Source organism: Stegastes partitus, unplaced genomic scaffold (assembly GCF_000690725.1).
Source record: "Stegastes partitus isolate 25-593 unplaced genomic scaffold, Stegastes_partitus-1.0.2 Scaffold112, whole genome shotgun sequence".
NCBI lineage: Eukaryota > Metazoa > Chordata > Actinopteri > Pomacentridae > Stegastes > Stegastes partitus.
In genome coordinates, this window is record NW_007577843.1 from 451,188 (window position 1) to 473,821 (window position 22,634).

Consider the following 22,634-nt stretch of genomic DNA (forward strand, 5'->3'; position numbering starts at 1 on the left):
GCTGACTGCATCTTCAGATGAGCTTGTCAAATATTTCTCTAAGAAGAGAAAGACACCTGATGACGTCGATGCTAGTCAGGTAACATTAGCCTTTTACTGACTCATAAATGATGATGGTCAGGTAAAAAATAGTGTTCACACTGAGTATAAATGATGTAACATTAATGTTTTATGTAATCGTATAAGACAAATAACATTAGACAGGGAGGAGCAGTGGACAGCAGCAGACATTTAATAATATATCATCAGACACAAACTAGAAACATTTTTTAAATGATTAGGGTGTACGCAATTGAGAGAAACAATGTCATTATCGTTCCTATTTGTAGGTGAAGACTGACTTGAGAAATAGGCTGCAGGGGGATCAGCTTGCATCATGAATGTTGCAGAGCCTCTCTGAGAATTTCTGTACAACAGAGCCTGAGAGCTCTTCTACAAAAAACACAGAAAAATGAATTGTTCTGAGCCTGGGTGCAAACTTTGCCACTGATTCTACAGCCCTATTAAGAAATTATTATTTATTGTTTCTATTTTTATTCATCTAATTTTATTGTTTTATTTTAATTTTTTTTTAATTTTTTACATTCAGCCTGTAAAAAGCCATTTTTAACTGGCCATTCAATAACTAGGTTGTAAAAGTAAAATCTGCAGTCAAGTGTCATTTGTTTACGCTGCCACGGCTACCGGAGAGCCTGCCCCTGCTGCTTAAAAAAATCCTAGAGGAAACACTGTACACACACATTTAACCATCAAAAACAGGAGTGACACACCAGAACATGGGTTTTAATTTCATTGTACCTTGTGTATGATGACAATAAAAGCATTCTACTCTATTCTATTCTATTCTATAGTTACACAGGGCATACACACACTGTTGGTCCTCTCTTCCACATTCATAAAATGCCCTTGCATTCACTAAACACATTAATACACACAGACAAGCATACAATTTTCTTTATCCCACATCTTCCTCAGGAGGATTTCAGCCACAGACATTTGAGCTGTGTAAAACACACACACACACACACACACACACACACACACACACACACACACACACACATACATCTGCTGATGCAAATGCTTACTTTTATTTATCTTCATTTAATGTGACTACTGACTCACTGTGCATTTAAACTAAGGTTATATAAACACAGGTTCATAAATGATGCATTTTGTAGAAATTAAATTCTATTTTTCTGCTACTGCAGCTATGTAGCTCTAAAGAGGATGGTGTTGGTTCTTCTGTTGGCCCAACACACAGTGAAAGATCTCAGCAGCTATTGGAGAGATTCAGATGAAATTTGACATTAATTCAAACTACAAACCATTATGTTGAAAAATTCTGTCCATATGTAGACAGACACAGAAACGCCTGCATGATGACATAGGTATGAGAAGTGAAAACAAAACCAGCCTTGCTCTCTTGCCTGGTTGAAAGCAACAATGTACAGCACTGTGGGACTAATGTTGGTAGTAAGTGATCTTAGAGGCTGTCAAAGTACAGCTAGATCTTTATAGCCTCTAAGAAGTTAATATACTGTATATAGTCCGTGTAAAAGACACTGGTAATTGACAGTTCATGAACCCTATTCATTTCACTGTGCTTTTGTTGTATACAAGACTGTAGCGCTTGAGTCAAGGATTATTTTGCTAAGAATGTAGTAGATGGCAGAGGTCATTGGCCCAAATGTTGCTCCTTTAAAAGGTAATTAAGGCTCATTTCAACCTGGCAATGTGGTGTTTAATTAGTCTTCCACGTGTATGTGTGCGATATAAGCACAGAAAACAGCATCCGCAAGCATAAAACCAAACTCATCCCACAAGCACAGGCTGCTCAACTCATCAAGTTATCTTTTGAGATTTAGGAGTCAGGGACAGTGGCTGATAATTCAGCTTGTGTGCCGGTTTCTGCGCCTGGATCATGTGCATGCGTCTGGTTTGTTTTTTAATGTGCATTGGTTTTAAGAGTAATTTAACACCATACTGTTGTCCTTCTAAGGATTCCAGATGATAAGAAGTCGCACTAAACTGACTGCATGCTTGCGCTGGTGTCAATGGCAATAATAATGGGAAATAAGTCAGATTGAAAACAAATGGAATTACCCTTTAGTGTCATTTGTTCTAACAGCATGCAGGAGTCGATCATTTTTCCACCAGAATCCGCTCCTCTGTGCAGCTTTATACCAGGGCTGTTTCCAAAAAGACCTTTTCTTAAATAAGTGAAGGTAATTTACTCTGCTACACTATTAAGTAATTAAAAGGACCTGTCTCCACTCATGAATAAAATGCTTGATGGCAAGATAAAAATTCTAATTTGCTGATTTAAATAATATAAACTGATTTTGCTGATTTAAATAATATAAACTAAAAATAAACTTTTCAAGTTGGATTTTTGATGGTTGGGCTGACATAACAATGTTGGTAATTGCATTAATATAATATCTAATGTTATTTAACATCAAATTTCTGCATTAGATAATTTAAAACTAAAATTAAGTTGAGGAAACTTTTAAAATTGCCTTTAAATTGGGTCAGTAACTAAATTTTTATTCACCTTGAAGTCAGAATTTCAAGACACCTCCCCTTCCTACCAAACACTGTAACTTCATTTTTTGAATTTAACAACTTCAAAACTTAAGTAGATAAGGATTAAAAATTACTTTTAAATAGCATGGAAATACTAGTTGGAACAAATACATTTTTATGACTAATCAACAGAAACCCATGTTTAAGTAAGTGGTAACTAACAAAATCTTTGATTGTAGAGGGAAAGCCAATTCCACTAATGTACAATATATTTATTGGTTGAACACAATTTCATTAGCTATTGTCTTAACTCGGGCTGTTCGGTGGTTAGCACCATCGTCTCCCAGCTCGAAGATCCCCAGTTTGCGTCCCGGTTAGGACGCCTGGAATCTTTCTGTGTGGAGTTTGCATGTTCTCCCTGTGCATCATGGGTTCTCTCCGGGTTCTCTGGCTTCCTCCCACAGTACAAAAATATGCTAAGGTCAATTGGTGATTCTATATTGTCTGTAGATGTGAAGGTGAGTGTGCTCTCTGTGTAGCCCTGTGATAGACTGGTGACCTGTCCAGGGTGTCCCCTGCCTTCGCCCTAAGGCGGCTGGGATAGACTCCAGCACCCCCGCGACCCTAGTGAGGATTAAGCAGTATATATGATGAATGATTGGATGTTGTTTTAGCTCAAGATTCATGCAAAAAGTTGCATCAAGGGTTTTGTTAAACTTAAATGGCATTTTTTAGAGCGTAGAGTGCAAAAAAAATCCAACAACATTTAGTTTCAAATATCTTTTTCCTCTGGTTGAGACATAGAGGAGACTTGGCAGACATGTGGGCACTTAAATGTACCCTTGTGCCGCTTTAGTTGCACTTTCACATTCAGAAAACAGTTCACAGAGTGTGTTTGCTCCGAACTCAAACATCATCCACTAAACAGAAACTCTCCTCCTCCCCCCCCCGGTGTCTTACCCTCTTCTGGCGGCTCTCGGCAGCAGCCAGCTGCGCTGACATGCGTTCCTGCATCTTCCTGCAGTGCGCCATGACGGCCTCCAGGACAGAGATGGGGCTGGACCCCAGGGGCCGCCGTTCCTTGTCTCCTCCAGGGACCCTGCACTCAAAATCCCTCTGAAGCGCAAGAAAAGGGTCGGTCAGGCTGTAGTGGCCATAGCGCTCTTGGAGAAACACCTCCTTCCTCTGAGCCTGGAGAAGAAAAGAGGAGAGGAGAATTTACTACTGAACTTGTTCACACAGTATCAATGAAAACTTCACTGACTTGTTTCTGATCTCATCAGGATCAGGAATCCTAAAATAATAACTGGATTGCTTCTTTTAATACATGGTTCTTTCATCCCATCAGTCACTTTTCGTGTTATTGAAATGCAACAATCTGAGATGAACCTGTTCAGGAATAATAAGCAAAATACAGCCTGTGATAAGGAATGACAAGGACGCTCTGTGTTTGATCTGATCCACAGCACTAGATCAATGGTGCACTGACAAAACAAAAGTATTATTTTTTGAGTCTATGTGATTCATAGGAAGCTTAAACAGACAGAGGTGCTTTTCAATATGCTGACATTGAACAACAAATAATTAGTAAGAGAGCATATATTTATGGTGATAATGCCTTTAAAACTTCTACCACTTCAGTCTCAGAATCAGCATCTAACCCTGCCTTGCCCTCAGCTCCTTTTCCTGTCCTGTGGTTTAAAAAGGAAAGTCCAGACCATAAAGCAGAGCTGTGGCCCCTGAATCCCCACCATTCGCCCCTGACCACTGTGAGCCCGCCCGCCCGCCTGACTCCACAAGCTCTCAGCACTGCGGCAGGCACCACTGCTCTCAGGTTACACTGACAGATGGAGATGGGAGATGGAGTTCTCTGAGCTGGTCAGAGGTAAGAGCACGAGATCTGTGGTCTAATAACAACAAAATGCTGAACTGGGTATGAACGTCAAACCAGGTGTCACTGTTTACATTGTCAGCTAACAGCTGGCAAAAGCTAAAAAACAACAACAACAACAACAAAAATAACTGATACTGTAAGTAGAGAATTCTCAAGCCCCCACCACGGCTAAAACATTCTTTAGCTGCACAGCTGCAATCGCTTGTGTTTATCATTCATCTTCCAGCTTTGATTTCCAAGAGAATGTAAACAGAATGCTTAATGCTTCAGCAGATGAATGAGGGCTCCAAGATGGCAAGCTTTCCAAACAGCATATGAACACAGCCTAATGGTAACAGCCAAAAAACAAAAACAAAAAAAGCAATGATAGCAAACCTGTCATTTGGTCGGGAGCTCTGTGTTCACCCAATATCAGACGAAACTACACACAACTTTTTGTGAAAAACCTTGAAGTGACTCTGCCTTTCTTGTGCTTCATATGCTTCTGTAAAAAGTGTTATCAGCCACACTGGCCAATATTAGCAAGAGCCAGCTCTTGCCCACTTGCAGGGCAGAAATAAACAGTTCTATTCAAACAAACACACAAAAACTGGGTCTAACACCTAGCTTGTATCATGTTTGTGTCTGGTCATTGTTAAAATGGTCTCCTTATCTAGATCTATGCACCAGTTACAATGAACTATTTGAAACAACTTTTCTTTTACTTCTCAGTTTTTCTTACTTTCATGAAATTGTATTATCCAGAAGCAACATAACTATGTTGACGTATGTACAAAAATGTTACATGTTATAAAGTATAATCAGATATATACTGTACTTAAAGTTTAGTGTTATCATAATAAAGCAGAACGACTATTTTGTAGGACTGTATTTTCACAATGACATATAGAGCTAGAAGCAGAAAATCTATGTTGATTATTTATTATGTATGATACAGCTGCCCCATTGAAAGGCACTCTGAGTTTTTCTGGAAGCTGGTTTGAAACCATGCAGACATATTCGCCACAGTCTTCCAATATCAGAGAACGCTCCTAGATGGGGGTCCAATCTGAACAGCTTGTTGAATCAAATTATCTGCTTCAGGGAAAAAAAATGTGAAAAAAAATATAACTGTAAGGTCAAATGTTGCACACATTGCTGTTTCAAGGAGAAGCTGCTGTCATTTGGCCTCGAGTACAGTTCAGTAACGTTAGCCTTGATGAACCTGCCTTTAATCATTCTGTCCACAACCAAACGATCATTCACAGCAATCCAACGGTCAAATAATACCTGACCAAAACCCACTTGGCTGCACACAGCAGCTGAACAGAGAGCAAACCTCCTCCCAACCATAAGCGGTGCTGAGAGAGGAATGACTCAGAAAAAATGTAGCAGAAATATACTGCAATAAATCAAATACCATCAGAGTTGGGTGACGGAGGTTTTCAGATCTATGAAATTTTTAAGTCATTTATCAAGGCCAAACACTTTGATTTAAACAGCCAGGTGGTTCTCTCTTTCACAACGTCAACTGCAGGTGTGAAACAACAGTTATGGGAGGATTTTATGCCACAGTCATGATTCATATCTATCAGCAGCAGAAGGCTGGTGAGGGAGGAATATTTAACAACCAGGCGAGAGACTCTGAAATTAAACGCGGAGGCGAGAGAAAGACAAAGAGTCGGAGTGTGAGAGACGGAAGGAACAGACAGCACGGACAAAGAGGAATGAACGGCAGGAAGGTGTTGCGAGATGCTTTGCCAAAGAAGGAGATGAAGTTTGGAGAGTTGAGCAGTAACACACACACAAAGAGCACAGAGATTGATGGTGAATCCTGAGAAGGCAGAGGCTGCTCTCGATACTGATGGTCCAGCGTGAGCAGGCCAACATCAACACATCAGCGACGAGCAGTAGGGGTGTGTGTGAGCCTGAGGGAGTAAGAGAAACACTAAGTATAGAAACACTGGTGTGCAAGACTGGACGAACACGATGAACATTCATTTGAAACTAAAATTTCTCTCCAAATATCTGTCTACCTCTAATTAACATTTTGAACCTCAAAAGCATTTAGAAGTAGTGAGGCATTGCTAACCTTAGAACAGAAACAATTACTCAATTAACAGCCAAGAAGAGACAAATAATCTGCAACTGTTGTGTTAACAATTTGTTGTTTTTTAAATATATTTTTAAGCAAATGTAGTGCAAATGCCAAGTATGCTCTGATTCAAACCCAACAAAAAAACATGATTTCCTTGTTTTTCTTTGTTATATGTCATTGTAAACTATATATTTTGCAGTATTTAACAAAACAAAACACCTGAATGTGTTGCCTTTGAGTTTGCAAAGCTGTAATGGCAGCGTTTAAAAATTTTGCAGATTTAACAAGTCATTGAGGGGTAGATTAATTGATGATGCAAATAATCCTTCGAGGCAGCTGTAGTTACCCACACTAATTAGAAATTTGCTACCTAGATTTATCACTCATTATCAGAACTCAACCAAGGCTCCAACAAGCCTTTTTTTTCAATGGATCAATCAATCATTGGGTTTATAAAACATCACAAATTGTGAAAAATTCCTGTTTTGCATTACTAACACACAATTTCATGTCAATAACTTGATAAACAACTTCAAACCCCCAAATTATTGTTTTACCATCATATAAACCCAAGAAATGCATCAAATCCTTACAATTGAGAAGCTGGAAAAGGAAACCTGGGGTGTTTTTATTTCTTACAAAAGGAAATATTAGATTTAGACCTTGATCAACACATCAGGCTGATATATCATCAGATACTATCTCAATGCAGATAATTTGCAACGGCAAAAACTTTAGCCCATAAATCACAAAAATTAGCACCGAAACAGTGTGACCAGTCTAACATCTCTGCACCAGAGAGAAGTTCATTTTTTAAAAATAAAATGTGGGAATGAGGATAATAAGGATTAAGCGGTGTATAGATGATGGATGGATGGATGGATGGTTTATTATTTGTATTTATATGATTTCTAAACTCTCAAAAGTCTATATTCGACTCAGCCAGGTGAGGAACAAAATGTTTACCAATTACTCTGCTCTAAGCTCGGCAGATACAGATGGATGGTGCAACTCTGAGGCTAAAATATCCATCTGCAGTGAAGGCACCATCTGAACCATTCAAAGGAAATCCTCTGGAAAACTCCAGGGTAAATAATCAGGAGTGATGCAGTGTCTTCTTCAAACTGCCCTTCACCTCCCAGGATTTTCCTCTAAATATTTACACAGAACCAGAGGCCATTACAGCTTTCAGTCAGCTGGCTGCTGCTCTTCATTGCCACAGTGGGACCATTATTTATCAAACTGAAGATTTTTGTGTTCGTCATGCGTTGTCATGGGTGAGCATTCACTTTAAATACTTGTTGCCACTTGCTTTTTTTGAAATCCCACAGGCCCTAACTGATCAGTTTTGTTGTTTCCTATATACTCAGTAAAACCAAACTAGTTGTTGATTTCTATTAAACAACCATTTTAGATACTTGTAGAACTGAACCTCTTGTCTCATTTGGCTCTGTGCGTTTCTCTTCCAGTTTGAAGCTGTGGAAAGGTCAGTCAATATTTCCTGGTTGGGAGGCTTTGGGGTCATAGGTCACCCTATCACTGTGTTAGGACTTGGACCAGTGGAGCTAAATCCTTTGAGATCTCATCAGCTGTCAAACACTAAGCTCCCCTGAGGCTCTATTGATTCCATGGATCCATTGGTGTCATTCGAGGGCAGCTACAATATACAGTAGGCTTTGGGCAGTATTGGCATTATTGGGGATACTGACGGTTTTGAAGTAAAGCTTCAGATAGAAAAGAGCATGTTATCCATTTCAGATATAATTAAACTCTGACATTTAATTTACTGAAACAATTTAGAAAAAAATGTTACTGCCCACAGCACAATTACCTCATAAACAAAAGAAATATTAGGGTCCTCTTAGAAGGCTGTTCTTGTATTATTTACTGCTGACAGACACATCATCAACAGCAATAAGAAAACATAACACAAACTTTTGTTGTCTGCTCCAAGGGCTAACGGACCTGATGTTAGGGTGCCCACACCAGTGCAGATCCCTGCATGGTGGCGCCAGATCTTGGTCAGTCAGTCAGAAGCTCACCAGGGCTCACTTCTCTATGTGCTTCCGGATACCCAACATTTACAAAACACTTAGTAACAAAGGTTTCTTTAAAGTTTGTCACTTGCCAGTCATTAAAGTTCTGTCGGTTTACCTCAAAGACAGTTTTACTTGCTTGCTTAACATAATGTGAAGCAAGTTGAGTTCATTCCTGTATCCCCATATTTTTATATTTGTTTTTATTCATTTTAAATGTATATATTATGTTTGTGTTTTTCATTGTTAACAATAGGCGAAAACAGGTAATTAAAAAATGATCAATAAATGTCGATATTGACGAAACGTTTTGTTGGAATACATTTTTCAGCTACAAAAATGTGCATCACAACAAGCATTCAAATGAAGAAAACTACATACATTACATTTGACCAGCGAAGATATTTCTGATGTCTCATTAATGAGTGGAGGGATTTGAACTCAAAAGTCACATTTCGAATGCAGGAACTTTTCCTGAAGCCAAGTAACATTTTGAAGAGACTCCAGGGAGACTGTTTAACCTCTGACAAAGTCCCTGCTTGTTTGAGTATTACTTTCTGGGCCAGGGCAGTGCTGAACATTGCTAATTGGTGAGGTATGTTATTGTTTCCCAGCATTTTTTCCTAAAATCTGCAAGTGCAGGCAAGTTCTTAAAACGAAGCAACAACTGAATGAACAAGATCCACGGGAACATGTAGTTACTTTAAAATTACCCCTAAAAGTTCTGGTTACAGTTCTGATGAAAATGTGACTAAAACGGCCATGTTATACTTAGACAGTGTGAACCATAGCCAGCTGAGGTCTCCAGGAATCGCAGTTTAAAAAGGTTTCAATAAGATGTTTACCTACTGGTTTGGGGGAAGAGGGGGGTGACTACATGTTAGTAACTCTATAGTATTTACAAGTGTAGCAGAGGTGGCGGGCTCTAAGTGAGACGTCAGTATTATTAGCATCAACCTTTACAGGCATGCTGCACTTAGTGGGTGAGAGGGTTCAGGGAACACAGCCAGGCACAGAGCAGTCGTCGTAGCAGAGAAGCAGAGACGGACGGCTGGAAGAGAACATGGAAGAAAGTGGAAGACAGATGAGAGAGGTGGAGAAGTGACAAACACTGGGTGGAGTAACAGCAGCAACAAATAAAATCAGAGAGGGACAACAGAGACAGAGAGAGCAGTGAAGCAGAAACAAGCCCAGCAACTGGAGCAAAGAAATGCCCTCTGGAGAAAGAAGCAGAGGGTATTCCAAACTTTACATCGCGCAGAAAGGAGCAGCATGTTTTCCCAAGTATCCTTTTTAACTCTATTCATTACCATGTGGCCGGCTGCCAGTTCAGTCCTGACGCAAAAACCATCAAGCCAAACACAGGAGCCGTTCATGTCCGGAAAAATACGCAAGCAAACATTACATTGAAAGAGAGGGATGTGCTTGAGGGTGCTTCATTCAAGTGACTGATTGTCGAGATGCTGCTCAGCTCAGTATCCAAAGGCAGAGGGGTCTGAGAAAGAGCTGAAAAAATAGGTTTTAATCTCGAGGCAAGGGACAATGAAAACCAGGAGAGCCAAATGAGAAAAACTCTCCTCTTTCAGCAAAGTACCGATGCCTCAATAATGAGAGGTGTACAGCCAAAAAAGCGCTCACAATCAGCCGGCTTAGGTTGAATAAATGATAAAATAATAAAGATAGGAGAGGAGAAAAGAAGCTTTCCTCTAATGTGATATTCAGAGGTGTCCCGCAGGAAGCATTAAGAAAGTGATAATGCAATGTGCAGCCAATCTAATGTGTCTAGATTCTAGCGGACACCTTGACATCAGTCTCCCGCTTCTCGCTGTCAGCAGGGTTTTTATTCACTGTGCAAAAAGAAGAAACATTATCTTGGTGGTACAAATATCATAAAAGCAAGCATGGTGATGTGTAGGTATGTGTGAAGATTCTCAGTCATCCCTGTCATGGTATCTAGAAGTGTGAAGTCAAAGGCAGCTAACTGAACTCAAGCAGGTCCATTTGCCTTTGACAAAATCCTCAGCACTACTATACAGAGACACTGATGCTGGTATCTGCATGCCTCAAACAGCTCATTTAAAAAACGAATGCTGCCAAAATTCACTGATGACAGATTACCAGAGAATTAACAACAAGTTTGACTGACAACTGACTCATCTGTTGAATCATTATTTCAACCAAAAGCACCAAAGAGTTTCTGATTTCAGCTTCTCAAATGTGAGGATTTGCTTTTTTATTTTGTTACTTCAAGTACAGTTTGCTGGAAGGACAAATATGCATTTGAACACTGATTTGTTTTTGGTTTTTTTTCAGTACAGAGGCAGGCAATAAGGGTGGAGAATGAGGGGAATGACAGACACAAACGCCCCTAATGGAATTAAACCAGGAATCTTATGGTTGTGTGGTAGGGGCCTTAACTATTCACATCATGATTCCTCAAGACATTTTATAACTTGAGAATTAAAAAGTCGATTGATAATAATGAAAGCTATGATAACCTGCAGCTTAAGTTAAACATCAAAGCAAAACAATATGTGGTCACCCAAAAGCATACAGAAAAGAGTGATTGATGTGACAATGTTGGTATCCACAACAAAATTGTGTTATTGCGCCAATATGGAAAGAGAGCCTAAGCCAAATTATGTAAGGCAGAAAAGGAGCTTTTAATCAACACTTCCTGGCCACTGCTGTGCTGCCTGTTTGGCCTGTGCCAAGGCTCGCCGGGATGACTGTCGTGTCAATATATCGACATGTCCCTCTCTGGGTTCTTGTTGCAACCACACAGGGTTGGGTCATTGTGGCGTTGCTGTCAATTGCACCCCCTTTAGTCCAACCTCTACCTCTAAGCTGAAGCAGCTCCCTCATTTGTCATCTTTTGTGATGTGCTGTGACTGTCGAAAAGGTTGACACCAGGCTTTGGCACTTTGCTTGACATTTGAACATTCTCTCAAGTGCTCTTATATCGTCTGTCCCACTTCACGAGTTTGAGTAGTTTACTTGCTCTGATGGGTTCCAATTATTTTTTTTTTATACAGCAGCCATATGATTCCTTTTGGCTCAGAATACACAATACTTAAACAAAAGAATAAATATTGTGAGAGAGTGAAACAGAAGAATTACATAGAGTTTTACAAACTTGCACTGCAAGTTAAGATTTTTGGTAGTGTTGAGAAATCGATTGTCTTTGTGCACATATACAATTTAAGAAACTGCTTCTTTGCACCAATGGACCAAGTCAAATTCCTGGTGATGTAAAAATTACTTGGCAATAAAACTGATTCTGATTCTGATTCTGATGAGTGTGGATTCATAATAGATGTTTATTTTATACCAAGTAGTGTCCACTCTCCCCGCTGTCTGACTTCAGAGTTGCATGTTTATAATGGGGAGCTGTGGCCTCACCGACTTGCCCTGTGTTTTTTTTGTACGTTTCTACCTGCCTTCTTTCTCTCTCTCCTCTTTGCCCTCACCTCAACTGGTCGACAGCTGCTCTCACTGAGCCTAACTCTGTTGGAGCATTCTTCGTTAAAATAAGAGATATTTTTGTTTCCACTGTTGCCATGTGCGTATTCAAATAGCATGTTTGGGTTTCGTTCTATAACATAACATCATAGGGAAGGTTCTTGCCAGCATTACAACAGAGTAACGGCCCATTATGCTGTGTTCACACCAGGCACGACTTGCGCGTATTTGGACGCGTATATACACTAAGTTCACTCACGTTATTCGCACGTTTAACACTGCGAGAATCGCGTCATTCGTCCAAATAACTCGCTCAATCGCGCCGCACTAATTGTTCGATTTGTGCCACGGGACGTTTACTCGCATCTAATCGCATCTTCACATTGACTTTACACGTAAATCATTTGTGCGAATGATTTTACTCGCATCTGGTGTAAACACAGCATAACAGTGCTGCCTGAAAAAAATTACACTGCAAATTAGGTCGATACACTGTTTTCAAGGGTAAGTAACAAGAAAATATTTAACAACAGGCACCAATGGAGTCTAACTACTGGACAACTTGATTGCCGCTGAAACCATTTAATGAAATGGATGCAGACAGCTTTCAGTGTCACTACTATTTTCATGCCGAATTTACAGACTCCCCTTCCTCCTTCCTTATTTGTTTTTTTTATACTTGCGTTTTGCACCACTGGAGTTGTCTTTTAATTTCATTGTACCCTGTGTATGATGACAACAAAAAGATTCTATTCTATTCTCCTACGCCTCATTTGCAAAGACAAATCTGATCCATCGTGACCAAATTTCAGGGAACAAATGTGAGAAATTACAGCTCAGAGCACTGACGACTGTGCAGCTCCTTTCCATGATAACCGACCTGATTTATGTTCCTGAGTTGCCTCCTCATTGACTCCCAGTTTCGTTTTGGTTTTCTAGGTCAGAGCGGCGATGAGCTGACATACAGCATCGAGCGAGGAGCGAATTAGAAACCGGGATTGGCTGAGGATGTGGGGGGTGGTGAGGGTGATCTTGTTGGATCCATTTCTGGTTGCAAGAGATATGAAAGCCTCCAAAACATTGGAGTCACTCAGTGTGTGTGTGTGTGTGTGTGTGTGTGTGTGTGTGTGTGTCAGCGGGGGTTGAATAGTCCCTCGGGATACACTGACCCTGGGGAAGATGGCAAAAATCCTGAGGGCCATCTGTCATTCAAATCCATGCACACACACCAATTAAGCCATGTTCACTTCAGCGCGCATTCTCCCAAATCAACCATCGCTGAGCTGTGATTTGGCTATGACATTTAAGCCAGACGTCCATGGAGCATAAAACAAGGCTCAGACACTTAATATGGATGTAAATAAAGTCTCACCTACAGCACTGAAGTTAAAGGTCATCAGCAGCAAACACATGTGCTCTTGACCCATTTAACCAACAGCACAAAAACCTCAAGACAAACACAGGAGTGTCATCTAAAGCCCTCGTGACACCACATGGCGCCGTTTTATACCCAACATTTAAGGCCGTCTCTCCACCTTCTTATGTGCTTTTATTTGTTACAATTAACACTGATTGTCAACTATTCCTCTGATATTTGACAATTCTATACAATAAATTATACATTTCCTCTGTAAGATGCTAAAGCTGTATGTGAGGCCAGACAAGAAGCGGAGAGCCACAGCAGACGGGATAACCTAAGAATTTATGGAGTACCCGAAGAGGCCGAAAAATACTCTGTTGATATGGTGTCTATCGTTGATAGATTTCTTCGTGAGGGCCTCCAACTGCCTGAGGACATGCAATATTTGCAAATCGAGGGGGCGCATCGCTCATTAGGTCCCCTACCAGCTAGTGCACCGCCTTGCTCCATAGTTGTCAAGTTTACGAGTCTTAAAGTGAAGGAGATACTCCGGCGCAAAGCTTGGCCAACAAAGGGACTCAAGTGGACAGACAATGTTGTAAACCTCGATTATGATTATCCACCATCCAGCATTGCTAAACGGAAAGAATATGCTGAGATTCGTAAGATTTTGAAAGAAAATCAAGTGAAGTTTCAAACTCTATTTCCTGCTATGATACGCGTGATGCACAATGATGGTACCAAAATATACGACTCATCAACCGAAGCAGCCGAAGACCTTGTGATCAAGACGGTACCAGCACCAACACCGGCATCACTGATGGAACAGACAAAACAACTGTCCTGGACCCGAGTGAACCAACGCACTACCAGGGCTATACACAACTCCACCTACGACATCAGCTACAAGGATAAGCTTTGCGCATTCCGGAGAACCACCCTGGGCGCAACCACGGCAGGAAAGTTGAACTGGAATGATGTAAGAATCCTCAGAGTGATTTGTGCAACTATTAAGACGGTGGGGTGAGTAGACTGTGAATTACGAATACACGGGTTCTGTGGGAAGAACTTTCAAGACACTGTTAACCAACACGGAGCCCCTTCACTGAGCTCAGTAGAAGGGTTTTTGCCTTAGTGCACCCTCTTGGGCATCTCAGGGTCTAATGCAGACACAAAAGTACATTTCTCCTCACACAGCTCGGAAAGACATAGAGGAGGAGTGATTTTGTTGAACAGTGCGCTGAATTTTGAATACATATCTGAACACAAAGATAAAGAGGGAAGGTAAATTATGATCACAGGCTAAATTGAGGGAGCCCTTAGTGAGTCTGTTTAATGTTTATATTCCACCAGGCAGTGACTGGTCATTCTACAAACATGTTCTTGAAACCATGAAAACAAAGAGTTAGGGCATTTTAATAAGTGGGGGTGATTTTAACATTCAATTAAATCCAAAAATTGACAGTTCGAATGGTAAACCCGATACCAAAACAACTAACAAAAAAGTATATAATTTCATGAAATAAGTGGGAAAAAGACATTATGGAAAACAACCTGACAAGCCAGGACGACACTCACGATTCTGGGGCACACACTGTTTAAGCCCTAACCAGGAAAAGGTTAAAATCCAACCCTTCGACCATCGATGAGTGGATCAATATAATTCAAAAAAATTTACATTATGGAAAAACTCATTTCTTCTCAAAATTCAAAGGGACACTATTACAAGCTCTGGACAAAAAGGCACACTTGCCTGAGAATCACTGTGGAATTTGCGGTTAACACTGGAAAAAAATACTACTCTCACTAAGTTTAAGTCTAACCAAATCTAAAAAAAAAATGTGTATCATGTCTCTGTGTATTCAGATTTGCCTCAGGTATGACTCAGAAAAGGATTGCAAATTTTAATGCACATTGTGGCATTAAGTTTTACTTGGTGTACAAATGAGCTTTGTGTCACAGACACCGCTGCAGCTTCAGTTTCTGACTATATTAGTAAAGGGCCACATGGCCACATCAGCTGGGAACTGTATCAGTCTGGGCCTGGCGGTTCATTTTAGCTCCATGGCCCACAAGGAGGTTAATTAACATGTGTATAATCACAATTCACTACAGTATGATAACAATTATTGGAAGATTAGTCATCAGCGCTAGTTTGTATATGATCACAGTATTTTAGTTTAAATTAGCATATAAGGTATTGACATTTGTTAGGATATTCTTTCACATTTCTAAGATATGGAAAAGTAGAAAATTCTAATTGAACAGTTTATTCATATATGGTCATACACATGCACACAAACAACACGAGTCTGCATCAGTACACAGAGTGATGATGGTTGGAGGTTAGGGTAACACGGAATTAGATATCTACCCTCGCAGTAAGCGAGAGAGAACATCTGACACTCAATGACCTGCAATCACGAGGGATTTCTCTTTGCTGAAGGGATCAATATGTGCAAAAAGATTTGATTTGACAAAGTGAACCAGATAACTGTTAAATGCAGCAGGAGCTACAGACCGGGGGGAGGTGGAGGAGGTATAGCATAAATTAGATTGAGATAAAAGGGGAGAATAGATGTTCAGAGGGAGAAAGAGGGCTAAACAGAATAGAAAAACCTGCTGTCAGTGAGAGAGATGGATGAATCCACGGAGAGAAAGAAAGGGAGGATGAAAGGGAAAGATGAGAGCGAGCAAGAACCAGCAGAACAGATGATAGCTGCCTCCTCTGCTGTATTCACACGTGGCTACGACCCTTCAGTTACACAATGTGTTGACGGTTTTAAGTGTCACTGAGCCTGAATGGCATCATCTTTTTAATCAGCCGAAATATGTCCACAACAGAGACTAGGTTTCATTGAAACTTGTGCAAGAGGCGACAGTCTCGAGCAGGGGTCGGCAACCTGCGGCTCTGGAGCCGCGTGTGGCTTTTTCATACCTCTGCTGCAGCTCTTTGTGGCTTTGGAAAATAAACAATTTTAATTTAAATTATTCTATTTCAGTTCATTAGTTTTTAAAATGTAATTCTAAATTTGAAGATTTCTGTGAACTTGAAACATTAAAACAAAACATGTCTAATTTTGTTTTTGTCACTCAACCTATGCGTCACAACCGCTGATTTGCGACACCCGCCGGCACGCACAGCATTTCCAATTTTCTCGCTAAATCTGGCAACTTTCCAAATCCTGTTGGCGACTTTTTTTTTTGTCAAAAGCGACTAGCGACAAATCTAGCAACTCTTTCTGGTGTTACTGGAGACTTTTCTGGTGTTTTGGAGACTTGGACGTGAAAACGCGTATTGTTCTGCATTACTGTCCTCAGCGAGCAGTGGTGTTGCCATGAGCTTCTCCCGTCCCAAAGCGCTCACAGGTGGTCAGCAGTCTGGTCAGCAGGCCCAGCTGCAGTCAGCAGGACAACCAGATGGCATTTTCACTTTGCTGCAGGTAGATGATTCAAGATCCACTTTTTATTTCATATATACTAGGAGGATTCAAATCGACATTGAGTATTTTATTTCAAAATAACTTTCAACCAGTGTCTTTTTTTTTGGGATTCAAAATGTTTTTGTTGCATGCAGAAATAAAANTACCCAACATTTACAAAACACTTAGTAACAAAGGTTTCTTTAAAGTTTGTCACTTGCCAGTCATTAAAGTTCTGTCGGTTTACCTCAAAGACAGTTTTACTTGCTTGCTCAACATAATGTGAAGCAAGTTGAGTTCATTCCTGTATCCCCATATTTTTATATTTGTTTTTATTCATTTTAAATGTATATATTATGTTTGTGTTTTTCATTGTTAACAATAGGCGAAAACAGGTAATTAAAAAATGATCAATAAATGTCGATATTGACGAAACGTTTTGTTGGAATACATTTTTCAGCTACAAAAATGTGCATCACAACAAGCATTCAAATGAAGAAAACTACATACATTACATTTGACCAGCGAAGATATTTCTGATGTCTCATTAATGAGTGGAGGGATTTGAACTCAAAAGTCACATTTCGAATGCAGGAACTTTTCCTGAAGCCAAGTAACATTTTGAAGAGACTCCAGGGAGACTGTTTAACCTCTGACAAAGTCCCTGCTTGTTTGAGTATTACTTTCTGGGCCAGGGCAGTGCTGAACATTGCTAATTGGTGAGGTATGTTATTGTTTCCCAGCATTTTTTCCTAAAAACTGCAAGTGCAGGCAAGTTCTTAAAACGAAGCAACAACTGAATGAACAAGATCCAACGGAACATTTAGTTACTTTGAAATTACCCCTAAAAGTTCTGGTTACAGTTCTGATGAAAATGTGACTAAAACGGCCATGTTATACTTAGACAGTGTGAACCATAGCCAGCTGAGGTCTCCAGGAATCGCAGTTTAAAAAGGTTTCAATAAGATGTTTACCTACTGGTTTGGGGGAAGAGGGGGGTGACTACATGTTAGTAACTCTATAGTATTTACAAGTGTAGCAGAGGTGGCGGGCTCTAAGTGAGACGTCAGTATTATTAGCATCAACCTTTACAGGCATGCTGCACTTAGTGGGTGAGAGGGTTCAGGGAACACAGCCAGGCACAGAGCAGTCGTCGTAGCAGAGAAGCAGAGACGGACGGCTGGAAGAGAACATGGAAGAAAGTGGAAGACAGATGAGAGAGGTGGAGAAGTGACAAACACTGGGTGGAGTAACAGCAGCAACAAATAAAATCAGAGAGGGACAACAGAGACAGAGAGAGCAGTGAAGCAGAAACAAGCCCAGCAACTGGAGCAAAGAAATGCCCTCTGGAGAAAGAAGCAGAGGGTATTCCAAACTTTACATCGCGCAGAAAGGAGCAGCATGTTTTCCCAAGTATCCTTTTTAACTCTATTCATTACCATGTGGCCGGCTGCCAGTTCAGTCCTGACGCAAAAACCATCAAGCCAAACACAGGAGCCGTTCATGTCCGGAAAAATACGCAAGCAAACATTACATTGAAAGAGAGGGATGTGCTTGAGGGTGCTTCATTCAAGTGTCTGATTGTCGAGATGCTGCTCAGCTCAGTATCCAAAGGCAGAGGGGTCTGAGAAAGAGCTGAAAAAACAGGTTTTAATCTCGAGGCAAGGGACAATGAAAACCAGGAGAGCCAAATGAGAAAAACTCTCCTCTTTCAGCAAAGTACCGATGCCTCAATAATGAGAGGTGTACAGCCAAAAAAGCGCTCACAATCAGCCGGCTTAGGTTGAATAAATGATAAAATAATAAAGATAGGAGAGGAGAAAAGAAGCTTTCCTCTAATGTGATATTCAGAGGTGTCCCGCAGGAAGCATTAAGAAAGTGATAATGCAATGTGCAGCCAATCTAATGTGTCTAGATTCTAGCGGACACCTTGACATCAGTCTCCCGCTTCTCGCTGTCAGCAGGGTTTTTATTCACTGTGCAAAAAGAAGAAACATTATCTTGGTGGTACAAATATCATAAAAGCAAGCATGGTGATGTGTAGGTATGTGTGAAGATTCTCAGTCATCCCTGTCATGGTATCTAGAAGTGTGAAGTCAAAGGCAGCTAACTGAACTCAAGCAGGTCCATTTGCCTTTGACAAAATCCTCAGCACTACTATACAGAGACACTGATGCTGGTATCTGCATGCCTCAAACAGCTCATTTAAAAAACGAATGCTGCCAAAATTCACTGATGACAGATTACCAGAGAATTAACAACAAGTTTGACTGACAACTGACTCATCTGTTGAATCATTATTTCAACCAAAAGCACCAAAGAGTTTCTGATTTCAGCTTCTCAAATGTGAGGATTTGCTTTTTTATTTTGTTACTTCAAGTACAGTTTGCTGGAAGGACAAATATGCATTTGAACACTGATTTGTTTTTGGTTTTTTTTCAGTACAGAGGCAGGCAATAAGGGTGGAGAATGAGGGGAATGACAGACACAAACGCCCCTAATGGAATTAAACCAGGAATCTTATGGTTGTGTGGTAGGGGCCTTAACTATTCACATCATGATTCCTCAAGACATTTTATAACTTGAGAATTAAAAAGTCGATTGATAATAATGAAAGCTATGATAACCTGCAGCTTAAGTTAAACATCAAAGCAAAACAATATGTGGTCACCCAAAAGCATACAGAAAAGAGTGATTGATGTGACAATGTTGGTATCCACAACAAAATTGTGTTATTGCGCCAATATGGAAAGAGAGCCTAAGCCAAATTATGTAAGGCAGAAAAGGAGCTTTTAATCAACACTTCCTGGCCACTGCTGTGCTGCCTGTTTGGCCTGTGCCAAGGCTCGCCGGGATGACTGTCGTGTCAATATATCGACATGTCCCTCTCTGGGTTCTTGTTGCAACCACACAGGGTTGGGTCATTGTGGCGTTGCTGTCAATTGCACCCCCTTTAGTCCAACCTCTACCTCTAAGCTGAAGCAGCTCCCTCATTTGTCATCTTTTGTGATGTGCTGTGACTGTCGAAAAGGTTGACACCAGGCTTTGGCACTTTGCTTGACATTTGAACATTCTCTCAAGTGCTCTTATATCGTCTGTCCCACTTCACGAGTTTGAGTAGTTTACTTGCTCTGATGGGTTCCAATTATTTTTTTTTTATACAGCAGCCATATGATTCCTTTTGGCTCAGAATACACAATACTTAAACAAAAGAATAAATATTGTGAGAGAGTGAAACAGAAGAATTACATAGAGTTTTACAAACTTGCACTGCAAGTTAAGATTTTTGGTAGTGTTGAGAAATCGATTGTCTTTGTGCACATATACAATTTAAGAAACTGCTTCTTTGCACCAATGGACCAAGTCAAATTCCTGGTGATGTAAAAATTACTTGGCAATAAAACTGATTCTGATTCTGATTCTGATGAGTGTGGATTCATAATAGATGTTTATTTTATACCAAGTAGTGTCCACTCTCCCCGCTGTCTGACTTCAGAGTTGCATGTTTATAATGGGGAGCTGTGGCCTCACCGACTTGCCCTGTGTTTTTTTTGTACGTTTCTACCTGCCTTCTTTCTCTCTCTCCTCTTTGCCCTCACCTCAACTGGTCGACAGCTGCTCTCACTGAGCCTAACTCTGTTGGAGCATTCTTCGTTAAAATAAGAGATATTTTTGTTTCCACTGTTGCCATGTGCTTATTCAAATAGCATGCTTGGGTTTCGTTCTATAACATAACATCATAGGGAAGGTTCTTGCCAGCATTATAACTGAGTAACGGCCCGTTATGCTGTGTTCACACCAGGCATGATTTGCGCGTATTTGGACGCGTATATACACGAAGTTCACTCACGTTATTCGCACGTTTAACACTACGAGAATCGCGTCATTCGTCCAAATAACTCGCTCAATCGCGCCGCACTAATTGTTCGATTTGTGCCACGGGACGTTTACTCGCATCTAATCGCATCTTCACATTGACTTTACACGTAAATCATTTGTGCGAATGATTTTACTCGCATCTGGTGTAAACACAGCATAACAGTGCTGCCTGAAAAAAATTACACTGCAAATTAGGTCGATACACTGTTTTCAAGGGTAAGTAACAAGAAAATATTTAACAACAGGCACCAATGGAGTCTAACTACTGGACAACTTGATTGCCGCTGAAACCATTTAATGAAATGGATGCAGACAGCTTTCAGTGTCACTACTATTTTCATGCCGAATTTACAGACTCCCCTTCCTCCTTCCTTATTTGTTTTTTTTATACTTGCGTTTTGCACCACTGGAGTTGTCTTTTAATTTCATTGTACCCTGTGTATGATGACAACAAAAAGATTCTATTCTATTCTCCTACGCCTCATTTGCAAAGACAAATCTGATCCATCGTGACCAAATTTCAGGGAACAAATGTGAGAAATTACAGCTCAGAGCACTGACGACTGTGCAGCTCCTTTCCATGATAACCGACCTGATTTATGTTCCTGAGTTGCCTCCTCATTGACTCCCAGTTTCGTTTTGGTTTTCTAGGTCAGAGCGGCGATGAGCTGACATACAGCATCGAGCGAGGAGCGAATTAGAAACCGGGATTGGCTGAGGATGTGGGGGGTGGTGAGGGTGATCTTGTTGGATCCATTTCTGGTTGCAAGAGATATGAAAGCCTCCAAAACATTGGAGTCACTCAGTGTGTGTGTGTGTGTGTGTGTGTGTGTGTGTGTGTGTGTCAGCGGGGGTTGAATAGTCCCTCGGGATACACTGACCCTGGGGAAGATGGCAAAAATCCTGAGGGCCATCTGTCATTCAAATCCATGCACACACACCAATTAAGCCATGTTCACTTCAGCGCGCATTCTCCCAAATCAACCATCGCTGAGCTGTGATTTGGCTATGACATTTAAGCCAGACGTCCATGGAGCATAAAACAAGGCTCAGACACTTAATATGGATGTAAATAAAGTCTCACCTACAGCACTGAAGTTAAAGGTCATCAGCAGCAAACACATGTGCTCTTGACCCATTTAACCAACAGCACAAAAACCTCAAGACAAACACAGGAGTGTCATCTAAAGCCCTCGTGACACCACATGGCGCCGTTTTATACCCAACATTTAAGGCCGTCTCTCCACCTTCTTATGTGCTTTTATTTGTTACAATTAACACTGATTGTCAACTATTCCTCTGATATTTGACAATTCTATACAATAAATTATACATTTCCTCTGTAAGATGCTAAAGCTGTATGTGAGGCCAGACAAGAAGCGGAGAGCCACAGCAGACGGGATAACCTAAGAATTTATGGAGTACCCGAAGAGGCCGAAAAATACTCTGTTGATATGGTGTCTATCGTTGATAGATTTCTTCGTGAGGGCCTCCAACTGCCTGAGGACATGCAATATTTGCAAATCGAGGGGGCGCATCGCTCATTAGGTCCCCTACCAGCTAGTGCACCGCCTTGCTCCATAGTTGTCAAGTTTACGAGTCTTAAAGTGAAGGAGATACTCCGGCGCAAAGCTTGGCCAACAAAGGGACTCAAGTGGACAGACAATGTTGTAAACCTCGATTATGATTATCCACCATCCAGCATTGCTAAACGGAAAGAATATGCTGAGATTCGTAAGATTTTGAAAGAAAATCAAGTGAAGTTTCAAACTCTATTTCCTGCTATGATACGCGTGATGCACAATGATGGTACCAAAATATACGACTCATCAACCGAAGCAGCCGAAGACCTTGTGATCAAGACGGTACCAGCACCAACACCGGCATCACTGATGGAACAGACAAAACAACTGTCCTGGACCCGAGTGAACCAACGCACTACCAGGGCTATACACAACTCCACCTACGACATCAG

At 40.7% G+C, this 22,634-nt stretch overlaps 1 protein-coding gene across 1 annotated transcript in view; it reads right to left on the minus strand.

Moving 5' to 3' along the window:
- Positions 1-22,634, minus strand: part of cttnbp2 (cortactin binding protein 2) — a 117,709-nt gene that overhangs the window by 51,190 nt on the left and 43,885 nt on the right. The window contains exon 3 of the mRNA XM_008277987.1: positions 3,490-3,720. Within this exon, the coding sequence (XP_008276209.1) occupies positions 3,490-3,720 (231 nt within the window). The remainder of the gene's footprint in view (positions 1-3,489; positions 3,721-22,634) is intronic.